At 39.9% G+C, this 12311-nt stretch overlaps 1 protein-coding gene across 1 annotated transcript in view; it reads right to left on the bottom strand.

Annotated features, from left to right (window-relative positions):
* Pla2g4c (phospholipase A2 group IVC) overlaps positions 1-1512 on the bottom strand; it is a 21749-nt gene extending 20237 nt beyond the window's left edge. The window contains exon 1 of the mRNA XM_028782995.1: positions 1475-1512. Coding sequence (XP_028638828.1) covers positions 1475-1512 — 38 coding nt within the window. The remainder of the gene's footprint in view (positions 1-1474) is intronic.
* Positions 1513-12311: the final 10799 nt, after the last annotated feature.

Raw genomic sequence — 12311 nt, 5'->3', positions numbered from 1 at the left:
GAGAGAGAGAGAGAGAGAGAGAGAGAGAGAGAGAGAGAGAGAGAGAGCTAGCTTTAGCCAGGAACTGGAAACAACCTATATGTCCCTAAACCAAAGAATGGATTTAAAAAAAAAAAAAGTGGCACATTTACACAGTGGGGTTTTAGTCAGCAGTTAAAGACCAACAACAAAAAAACAAACAAAAAATGCCTTCATAAAATTTGTAGGCAAATTGATGGAACTAGAGAAAATCACCTGAGGTAACCCAGACACAGAAAGACAGACATAGTTTGTACTCACTTATAAATAGATATTCGCCACTAAGAATAATCAGACCCAGAAAGGCTAAATAACAAGGAAGGCTCTGGGAGGTCTCAGGGATCTCCCTGGAAGGGAAATAGAATAGCTTTTGTGGGAAACTGGGGATGGGGGGTGAGTAGAGATGGGTACAAAAGGGATCAGGTAGGGGACAGAAGGATGGAGAGTGAGAGTATGGGGGAAAACAAGTGGAATTGGAGGGGCATTTGAGGGGCGATCTGGACACCTAGTGCAGTGAAACTTCTGGGAATCTGTGAGGATCACACTAGTAAAGACTCCTAGTAACGGAGGATGAAGAGCCTGAACCAGCCATCTCCTGGAACCAGGCAAGACTTACAGTGCTGAGACTGGAACACCATCCCAGAAAAAAAAAAATCTTTTGACCCCTACAACCTGGCTAACCAGCAATCCCAAGCTATGAGAGGGAGACCACAGCAGATACTGTCTGCTGTGACAGGCAAGGAGCTGGAAGTTGGATAGTCCAGAGACCTTTGGCAGAACTAAACAGGACTGGACAAAAGGGAGTGGGGTTCAATGAAATCATTATTAACAGTCATAGATTGGTCCAATAGTAATCAAAGAGACTTCATCTAACAACTGATGGGAGATGATGCAAAGATCCACAAGCCAGTGGAGGAAAAGGAAGAATTATAAGAGATAAATGGGTTGAAATGGCACCAGAACATGGCCCACAGAACCAACTACTTAGGGCACATAGGAGCTCACAGAAAATGAAGTGGCTGTCACAGAACCAACATGGGTCTGTGCCACAGCCACTGAATATGTAATGGTTGTTCAGCTTGGGATTTTTATGGGACCCTGAACAGGGGGAGTGGAGGTGTCTCTGACTCTTTTCTGAGTTGCCTCACCCAGCCTTGATATGATGATTTGTACCTAGACTTATTGTATCTTGTTATGCTGTGTTCAGTTGCTATCCCGGGGGGGGGGGGCTCTGATGTTTTCTGAAGGGAAACAGAGGATGAGTGATTCTGGAGAGTTTGGGTTTGATTCCGGGGACACATGGCAGAAGAAAATTACTCCCATAAGTTATCCTTTGATTTACACAAATGTGCCACGGCAAAGGCAAACCCCTTCACACACACACACACACACACACACACACAAAATAAATGAATGTGATTAAAAAACATTAAAGTTAATCACATCCATGACTCACCACTTATGTCCTGATTTGGGTGACGCTGCACAGCTCATCTTCCTAACTTCTTCTCCTACTTTCAATGTTGCTTTCTCCTGCGGCACAATCAGGTCCCACCTTGTTGTGAGATGATGGAGTTCTGAGGTGAGAACTGGTTCTACCTGCGGTTTCTGTAGGAATGAACCTAGATAAATAGTCCTTAAGGCACATTAATCTACCAGTCTAGACTTACTTTGAAGTGAATATCTGATAAATGTCATGGATTGAATTCAAATAGTCATTTAAACAACTGAAGTCTGGCACAAACAAAAAAGTAATTAGGTCCTTGTAGAAGGTTCGTTGAACATACATTGGAAGATTCTGTCTTTAAACCAGATGTTTTTGTCTTTTCAGCCATTGGCTCCTCAGCCCAGGTGACAGTGGTTCCATCAAATTGTGGCTATTGACATGGCTACTGGAAGGATAAGGCTAAGCTTATCTTGAACACACTACCTTCCCGAAGGCTAGTCTACAGTTTATCTTTCCCCTACCAGACTCCCTGATGGACACAGGGGAGACAGTTCATTTTAACTACACCCCAACCATGAAGAACAGTGGGCTGGCTGTGACTACTGACCTGTCCTTACCCTGCCCCAATCTAGAAATTCCTTACTTCTGAAAGGCCTTAGATGTTTCAAGTCCTTGTAGAAGTTGCTAGATGAGCTAAGAGGCCCTGACCAGTCCAGTTTCCCCAAACATACTCATCTGACCAAACACTCTTCCCTCCAGTGGGAGAAACTGATGAAAACAGGCAAATTGTACCTGACAAAATTAGCTTTAGGGAAGGTAACTACCAACTGCAAGTTGCCATTCTCAGTGACCATCAGCAGTGATATACAAATCCAACACGTCAGTTATTTTCATTTTCCTTTTTTTTTCCGACAAAAACAATTAGTTTAATCTAATCTAAATGGGGCGCCTGTGTTTAGCTTACTGTGCAGCATCTGACAGATTAGCCATTTAACATGTTTCCATTTGCTGCTGTTATCCCAAAGCAAGGAGGTGAAAGACATATTTGCCTCGGCTGTATTGTTTTCATTTTCAATGTGATGGGTTGCTTTTATTCTATTATCCATTGCTCCATCCCTATCCTAGCTGAGTTTCTCTAGAAACTTACCTGTACACTGCTAACTGCTCACTGTCAGAGAGTCAGGTTACAGACAGCTTCAATGACACAAACACATATAAAAATAAAGTTTGGTAAGAAGATTTTGGTACTTACAGACCTTGAGGATGTCCAGCAGGCCTCCTGCACAGAAAAAAAGATAAATGGAGAAGAGTAGGAACCAGCAATATATACGGAAGGACTAGGTCACAGGTTGCAGCAAGGTGACAGACAAATGCCTGGATGGTACATTTAAAGGAAGCCCAGCCTATGGAGGGGAGGGGAAGGGTGCTTTCTAGTTGTTATCTGTATTGCAAGTTGGCACCCTTTGGGTGTGGTAAAGAATTAACTGGAAATTGTGTCAAACAGGAACTAACTGGAAATCTTGTTCCTGGGATTAAAGTCAAGTTTACATTAAAGATAGGTAGAAGAATAAACACTTACATCAGAGCTGTTTTTAAAATTGAAGTGTTTATATTCAATTGTCTCAAAGGGCAAATAGCATCCCAGACTTCTACCCAATTTTTCTGACATTTTTCAAAACACTGTTGGATATGTATTCATGATTTATAAAGTTTTCAATCCCTCCTAGGTTTTCTATTATAAAAACTCATACTTAATGTGGAATATGTTATCTACGTTACACTTGCCATGCAGAATTGAGATTATAATTTTTATTAAATTTGTCCTTTAGACATGACAGAGAAATGTATGAAACATCAATGCAATAGTTTTCCAAACAAGACCTGCATAATAAAAACTCTAGTTGACAGAAAAATGTAGATAATGGAAATCTCATATGGCCCTAACCCTAGATGAGCTATAGGTAATTAATGGTTATTGAGAGAGGGAGAGTCAGTATTCTCAAAGGATAAACCAAGTATGTTATTTAATCCCAAGTGGTCAGCCCTATGCACATGTACATACAAGCATCTGCTCCCATCAGTTCTAGATGAAGACTCTTTGATTATGATTGAGCTAGGGTCCAATCTGTGAATACAGTAGAAATGTTATGAATCATTTCATTGACTTTTTTTCCCAGTCCTGTTTAGTTCTGCCATAGGTCTCTAGACCACATCCTTCCCCCTTTGGTCTTCTCAATGCTTTGCTCCTCACAGCCATTTACTTGGGAGCACTCTCACTCTCTGCCCTTTTCTTCCTTTCTTCCTTCTTTCTCCAATCTTTGTTCTATAGTCAACAGAATCCTGAGGAAGAAAACAGGCCTGAGACCAAATGCTGGCTCCAGTGACCCAGAGATAAACCACCAAGCCCTTAAATGTTGTGGTTTCCATACAAACTTTCACCACAGGCAAGACGTAGTCCCCAGTTGATGACACTGTTTTAAGAGACTGTGGAACTTTTAGGTAACAGGACCTAGTTGGAGGATGTAAGACCACCAGAGTGAGCCCTCGACATTACGGGCCAGCATCCCTTTTAGTCTACCTCTGTGTTCATGGGATGATTAACAAACTGCACAGTCAATTCTAGCACCCTATGATGGGGTCCCAGCTCATGCCTTCCCTACCATGATGGGTTCATATCCTTAAACAATAGGTCAAAGGAAATCCTCTCAAGTTGACTCTGTCAGGTGTGCTGTCACAGCTATGTGAAATATAGTCTTTGACTTCAGATCTCTCACCTTGACAGTAGGCAAATGACTTTGATGTTCAAATGACAACTATGGAGCCTGCCCCAGGACTCAGCCACACACTAAACTTGCCTCTCACCCCATTGCTCCAATCTCTCCTGTTCACTTCCTCTCCTGTATTCTCTTCCTCTCTCCTCCTTAGCCAAACACACAGCACCTTCATAGGTGAGTTGTAATGTCTTGTGTTACTCTTTGTTAATTTCTCAGAAAAAAATGTTTACTTAACTCACCAGGGTCACAGGTCATCACCTGTAGACAAGAACTTTACACCATCAATTTCTGCAGAAAATGAACTTGGCAAGGTCTCAAAGATTATTGCCTACAGAATGGGTATTATATTACTGCCTGCTAATTTCTCCAGAAAAAAACTAGCCAAGATCTCGAGGTTATCATCTGTAAATTGCAGACAATAGCCATTTGTCTCATGGTGTATTTATATTATACATGAATATAATCAATAACAACATACCTAACACTCAGTAAGCAACATCTTTGTGTAAATCATTAATCTTATCAGTTATTATCAGGTGGTAGTTTAAGTCAAGCAGTATAAGGAATTGATATGAAGTCTTCCTTCTATTCTTTTGGTTTGGTTTTTGTTGTTGTGGTTTTTTTTGTTGCTGTTGTTTTGTTTTTTTGTTTTTGTCTTTGTTTTTGAGACAGGGTTCCTGTGTAGTCTAGCTGTCCTGGAACCCCACTGTAGACCAGATCAGGCTGGCTTCAAACTCAGGTCCATCTGTTTTTGTCTCCCAAGTACTAGGGAATAAAGTCATGCACCACAACCACATTGTTGTCTCTCCTATTCTTAAGAATCTACATTTTCTCAACCTTCAGTATTTTTTTCACGTCCTTCCAGAATTAACATGTGCAAAAAGTAAATGTATCCAGTATATACATCTACACTAATATACATTATTTATATATTATACTACACAGACAAAGGCACACATATACACATTATATATATATACTATAGGCATACACTATATACACATTTACTCACTACACATACAGTATACATACATGCCATACACACTACATATATATACCATATATACATATTAATAAATATACACATATGTATATTATATTACATATATACATACTTGTATATACATACATACATACTTATATATACATATAATATACATACATATATATATAATATACATATTATACACATGCACACACTATAAATATATACTGTATACATTATTTACATATATACCACATATATACATACTATATATACATGTGTAAACATAGGTATACAATGATTTTATATATATATATATATATATATATATATATATATATATATCTGTATATTTATATTTATATAAATATATATATATAACATATATACTCTCTCTCTCTCTCTCTCTCTCTCTATATATATATATATATATATATATACACACACACACACACATATATCTCACAAATGCACATACTGTGTCGGGTGGTGTGCTAGTATACATTTACCAACTATCTTTCTGTAGTGGGAAGACATTACCTAACTTGACTTCTTGGGATACATACATACTCTGAGGCCCAGTTTGATAGCAGAGACCCTGACTTGAAACACATAGTAGTTCCTGTGGTAAACCACAGTTGATTTCAAGCTACCATCATAAGAAATGTAGAATTGGGAAGAGGGCCACACAAAGAAGAGGAAGAGACCAGCAGGATCAAGTAGAGAAGCAGGGGGTGGGGGTTGGGACAATAGGAAGCAACAAAAATTTTGTATAGAAATGTCACAATGAAACACACTTCTTTGAATGCCAAATTTAAAACATTAATTTTTAAAACATACACTGCCTCATTTTTAATAGTTGAATAGTATTCCATTATGTAAATGAACCACATTTTCTGTATCCATTCTTTGGCTGAGAGACATCTGGGCTGTTTCTAGCTTCTGGCTATTACAAACAATGCTGCTATGAACATAGAGGAACATATGTCCTTGTGATATGGTAGAGCATCTTTTGGGTATATGTCCAGGAGTGGTATAGCTGGGTCTTCAGGTAGAACTATTTCCAATTTTCTGAGGAACTTCCAGATTGACTTCCAGAGTGGTTGGATGGAATTAGAAAGTATCATCCTAAATGAGGTAACCCAGACTCAAAAGGACATACGTGGTATGTACTCACTGATAAGTGGATAGTAGCCAAAAAGCTCAGAATACCTATGATACAACTCACAAACCATATGAAGTTTAACAAGAAGGGAGACCCAAGTGTGGCTACTTCAATACCACTTAGAAGGGGGAAAAAATAATTACCAGAGACAGAGGGATGGAGGGACCTGGATGGGAAAAAGAAAAGCAGGAGCAGGTAGGTGGGGAGACAGGAGAGAAGCCCATAAGGCTAAGAGAATGAATAGAAAAATGCAGCAGATGTGTTGGGGGGACAGTGGAAACTTTTAGAAAAACCCAGACAACAGAGATGTGAGAGGCTCCCAGGACCCAATGGGGATGACCTTAGCTGAAATGCCCAACAGTAGGGAGATAGAACCTAAAGAGACCACCTCTAGTAGATAGACATGGCCACTATTTGAGGCATGGGGCCACCCACCCATCTTCAAAATTCTTGACCCAGAGTTGTTGCTGTCTAATGGAAATGTAGGGAGAAAAACAGAGCAGAGGCTGAATGAAAGGCCATCCAGAGACTGCCCAACTTGGAATCCATTCCACATGCAGCCCCAATCCCTGACACTATTACTGATGCCATGTTGTGCTTGCAGACAGGAATCTAGCACAGCTATCCTCTGAGGGGATCTACCAGCAGGTGACTGAGACAGATGCAGATACTTACAGCCAACCATTGGACTGAGCCTGGGGACCCCTATGGAAGAGTTATGAGAAGGACTGAAGGAGCTGAAGGAGATTGCAATCCCATAAGAAGACCAACGGTATCAACTAACCCAGACCCCTCAGACTTCCCAGAGGCTAAGCCACCAACCAAACAGCAAACACAGGCTGGTCTGTGGCCCCCACTACATATGTAGCAGAGGACTGCTTTGTCTGGCCTCAGTGGGAAAGGATACGCTTAATCCTGTAGAAACTTGATGCCTCAGAAAAGGGGGATGCTAGAGGGGTGAGGTGGGAGTGGGTGAGTGGGTGGGTGAGCACCCTCTCAGAAGCAAGGGGGTGGTGAAGAGCTCATGGAGGGGAGACCAGGAATGGGGGGGCACTTTTGGAATATATTTTTTTTTAAAAAAAAGGTAAACAGCCCATGAGGGTCAGTGAGATCAGACCTTAGCCCAATACCTATGATAACACATACACACACACACACACACACACACACACACAAACACAGGAGAGGGGAAGGAGGTAGAGAGTGAGGGAGGGACAGAGAGAAAGAGGGAGGGAGGGAGAGAAGGGGGGGAGGGAGGGAGGGAGGAAGGGAGGGAGGGAGACAGAGAGAGAACATAAACAAAATACATTAGCGTTTTTTTAAAGTGCATTTACCCTAAGGCAAGAGAAAGTAGAGGGGTTTGGGTTAAGAAATATAAAGGACTATAGAATTCTAGACACTTCTCCAGTAATCCAGAATAGAGTGGGAAACTTGGTGTCTGGTCATTTACTGATTTGACAATCACAAAATTTGAATGAGTCTGACAGCTACCAGTTAATTTTATTTATTTATTTATTTATTTATTTATTTATTTATTGGCACCATCTACCATGAAAGCCGAGGAAAAAGAATAAAGGCACCCCAGGAAAGTCAGTCTTATATTAATAGTTTCAAGCAAGCATTCTTCAAATAATTAACCTGAGTTGCTGGCCAAGGGTTTGGTCAGGACTCCATAGGAAAGGTGCAAAGGGGTGTTACCACAGCTAAGATCTGAGAGACTGAAGACAGTCCAGCACCCTCCAAAGCAGCATTCTGTACAGTCCATTTCAAGTAAGCAACAACACAAGTGAAGCAGAGGTGTTGGTTTGGGTTCTACATCACCTCATCAGCATTCACGCTTTTCTCCAAGCCAACTGAAGTAGCAACAATGGGATTCCCACCTGTTAACAATGATGGAATGGGACTAACAACTGTTCCACTGCCAATCCTAAAAAAGTATGTCTTTTAGTACATTTTATGTATTAACAAAATTCTCATGACCCTTAGTGGTTACTTTTACAACCATAAAATATGGTTCTCTTCTGTGCCCATTTTATAGAGAAAGAATCAAAGACACAGAGAATAAATGACTTGTCAGTATAGAACACTGCTACCTACTCTGCATGCTCAACTGTCCATCATTCATCCAACTGATATTTCATACTCATGTCTACTGTAGGCATGATTACCAACTTATATGTAAGAAAACCAGGGTTTCAGTGAGATCACAAGAGTTACCCAAACCCTCCACAGGCAAGCAGCAAAGCCATGTTTCATGAGAGTCAAGAGTTCCTGCTCACTCATACTAACACAGTATGGCAGCAGCACAGAACCCCTACAGTTGCAGTCACCTGATTTTTGACAAAGATGGCAAATACTTACACTAGAGAAAATGCCTCTTCAGTAAACAGTATTAGAATAACTGGGTATTTAAACGCAAAAGAATAAAGCTAGATCTCTATTTCTCACCTTCTATAAAGGTCTGTTCTAAATGGATCTAAGAAAAATGAGGCAGAGAAGAGCCAAACTCCACCTCAACAGGCTGAGACTGCCTTATTGGAACAGCAAGAGAGACCCAGCCTTTCCGAAGAATGAAGGTTGATCACATTTACTAGAGGACATGTTTATATACATAGGTAGCTATGGATGTTTTTATGATTTAACTGGGAGTAGGGTGCATTGTTTTCAATACCTAGACATTGTTTCTGCAAATGGAGCTAAAAGTCAGGCTTGACATAAGCAATTCTTTATGGCTTGGCACTATCATCCAATGTACCTTAAACCAATTCCTCATGATATGAGGCCATTACCCAACAATCTTAAGACCTGTTAACTCCTGTTAGAGAAAGAAATTAGGGTAATCATTTTAAGAAGAGAGGGTTATCTGAGGATTCCAGATACTCAGGAAATAATGCCGAGAATTAACAAATGGGATTGCAAACCTTAAAAGCTGTGCATAGCAAAGAAATAGGAGTAAAAAAATATCCTGTATAATTAGAGAAAATCTTTGCTAAATATATCTCAGATGGAAGATGAGCATCTACAATACATAAAGAACTCAAAAAACAAATACCAAGAAACCAAATCCAATCAACATGATGGGCAAATGAAGAGGTCTCAAAAGAGGAAGTATAAATAGCCAAGTAATTAAAAACAATTATCACTAGCCATTGAGGAAATGTAAATTAAAACTACACTGAGAGTCTGCTCATTCCAGTAAAATGGCAGTCATTAAGGAAACTAAGTTAATGGTGAGAAGTCAAACCAAAGTTTGGTAGGAATGTAAAATAGTCCAGGCACTATAGGAATTAGTGTGTAATTTCCTTAAAAAAAAAAAAAAAAGATTAAATACAGATCTATCCTAAGACCCAGCTAAACTGCTCCTGGAAACTTTGTTGAAGAGTTCCAGAGACTTGCACACCACTGTCCACTGTAATCACACAGCTGTAGTGACAACAGCCAAATTATGCCACAGCCAAATTATGGAACCCTCCCAGGTGTCCATCAACAGAGGGACGGATACAGAAAATGTGATGTGTGCACAAAGAACTTTTATTCAGCCATAAAGAATATGATAAAGAATATATGTATCACTTGCAGGAAAATGGCTAAAACTACAGATTATGAGATGAAATCTCAGGCCCAGAAAGGCAAATATCCCATTCATGAATACTAGGTTTTATATAGAGGGGGAGAAGGAAGGGAGAGGCAATAGTAGAGGGAATGAGAGGAACAAGGTCGAAGTGGAATACAATGGAATGAAAATCTTTTTATGGTTTTTCAGTACTGTATTCAATGAATATATACCAATATAATAAAGGGCCAGCAAGTTGTCTCTGTGGTAATGGTGCTTGTTGTCAAGCCTAATAATGACCTAGGTTCATTCCCTGGGACCCAAATGGTAGAAAGCAAGAACTAACTCCCTCAAGTTGTCCTCTCACTTCCCCATGTGTCCTATGGCATATATAAAAATAAATGAATAGAGTAAAAGTTAAGGTTTGCTCTCCAATGGAGAATAAAAAAAAACAAAAACAAAAAAAAAAAATTAAGACAGAAAATAGAAACATTGAATTCTTTTTTTTTTTTTTTTTTTTTTTTTGAGACAGGGTTTCTCTGAGTAAACCTGGCTGTCCTGAAACTCACTCTATAGACCAGGCTAGCCTCAAACTCTCGAACTCAAAAATCCACCTGCCTCTGCCTCCCAAGTGCTGGGATTAAAGGCATGCACCACCACCGCCCGGCCGAAGTACTGCTTTCAAAGAAAGAATTGCTTTAAAAGCTGTCGGAACTCAACTAGTGTTGACCTAGCAACATTGACTTTCTAAAAGCTAGATAATGGTAGAGTATAATGGTGCATACCTGTCATCCAACATTGGGTATGTGAGGTAGAAGAGTCATGAGTTAAGAGGACAGCCTGGGCTACACAGCAAGTCCAAATAAACAAAACAAAACCAGACAATGGGCCAGCCTCTTGTCTGTAGACACACACTTGTAAGTCTATTAGCCAGTCATACTATGAGGACCCCATTTCTGCCGGACTCCAGCCAGGTTCTGGAACAGCTTTGAGGTATGGCAGCAGTAAGAATGAAGACACTAACCACCAGCTGTTATTCAGGCAAGCAGCCCCCAATAGCTCAAGCCATCTTTATTTATACAAGGTCTAAAGCATTCAAGCATGAGTAGCTTCAATTTGATTCTTTTTAATCATTTTCCAAAAATCACGATACTTACTCATTTTAGTTTCTTTTTCCCACTCCCTTGTTGTCACTGTCTTTTACCCATATCTAAGCATTAATTAACCATTAATTAATTCATTAAACATGAATTTGATATTGCAAGCCAAAATTATTATATTTAGCCAGGCATATCCTACTGTACCAGGCCAGCAGACACAAGCCCTAAGGCTAATCTTTTTATTAACAGCATGCTCTATTTTTGTAGCCAGCAGAGAGTATAATACTATACCTAGAATATTTTCCAGGTGTAAGTCTAATAATTTCTAAATGGTTTACATACCACTTTTATGTTAGCAGTAGTTTTTGATACCATCCTGTTCTTCTTTATACATTCCCAGAATAGTAATAATTGTTGCCTGATTCTTAGCTGTTGGAATCAAGTTTCTTTTCTTCCTGGCAGTTTCTAGTTTCACTTTTATCTCCAAGGGGACTGGAAGATTTAGAATTCTTTGGTAATTTTTTTGGCACCAAAGAGATATCTAAACATCTCTACCATCCTTCATCTTTTCCTCGTATGTTCCCATAAGTTTTTAATACCGCTTCTTAAGAAACCATCTCCCTCAGCATGTATCTTAGGTAAGGCGACAGCAACACCCGCCCCAAACAGGGAATAACTGGGACCCATTGGGACCCAGGAATTCATTCCTGGCCCAGAGCACTGGTTCCATCCATTCCACACCGGAGCACTGAGCAGATCTTGGGCCTCAGCTCTAACCACAGCAGCAACACCTACCCCAAACAGTTCTGACACAACCAAGATAATAGGAAAGACAGGCTCCAGTCAGAGACAGCGCAGGTAGCCCTAAGGAGATCCAGATGGCCCAAGGACATAAAAATCAGCAACCCAGGGTACTTGGCATCATTAGAACCTAGTTCACCCACACTAGAAAGTCCTGAATTCCCCATATCACCAGGAAAGCAAGAACCAGGTCTAAAATCACTTCTAATGATGATGATAGAGGACTTTAAGAAGGATATAAATAACACTGTCAAAGAAATTGAGGGTAAACAGGTAGAAGCCCTTAAAGAGGAAACATAAAAATCCCTTAAAGAATTACAAAAAAAATATAACCAAACAGGTGAAGGAATTGAACAAAACCATCCAGGACATAAAAATGAAGTAGAAACAGTAAAGAAATCTCAAAGAAAGACTATCCTGGAGATAGAAAACCTAGGAAAGAAATCAGGAGTCATAGATGCAAGCATC

This window comes from Grammomys surdaster, unplaced genomic scaffold (genome assembly GCF_004785775.1).
Source record: "Grammomys surdaster isolate TR1022 unplaced genomic scaffold, NIH_TR_1.0 949, whole genome shotgun sequence".
NCBI classification, from domain to species: Eukaryota; Metazoa; Chordata; class Mammalia; order Rodentia; family Muridae; genus Grammomys; species Grammomys surdaster.
The sequence above is the reverse complement of the archived record's forward strand: the minus strand, read 5'-3'. Positions and strand labels throughout refer to the sequence as shown.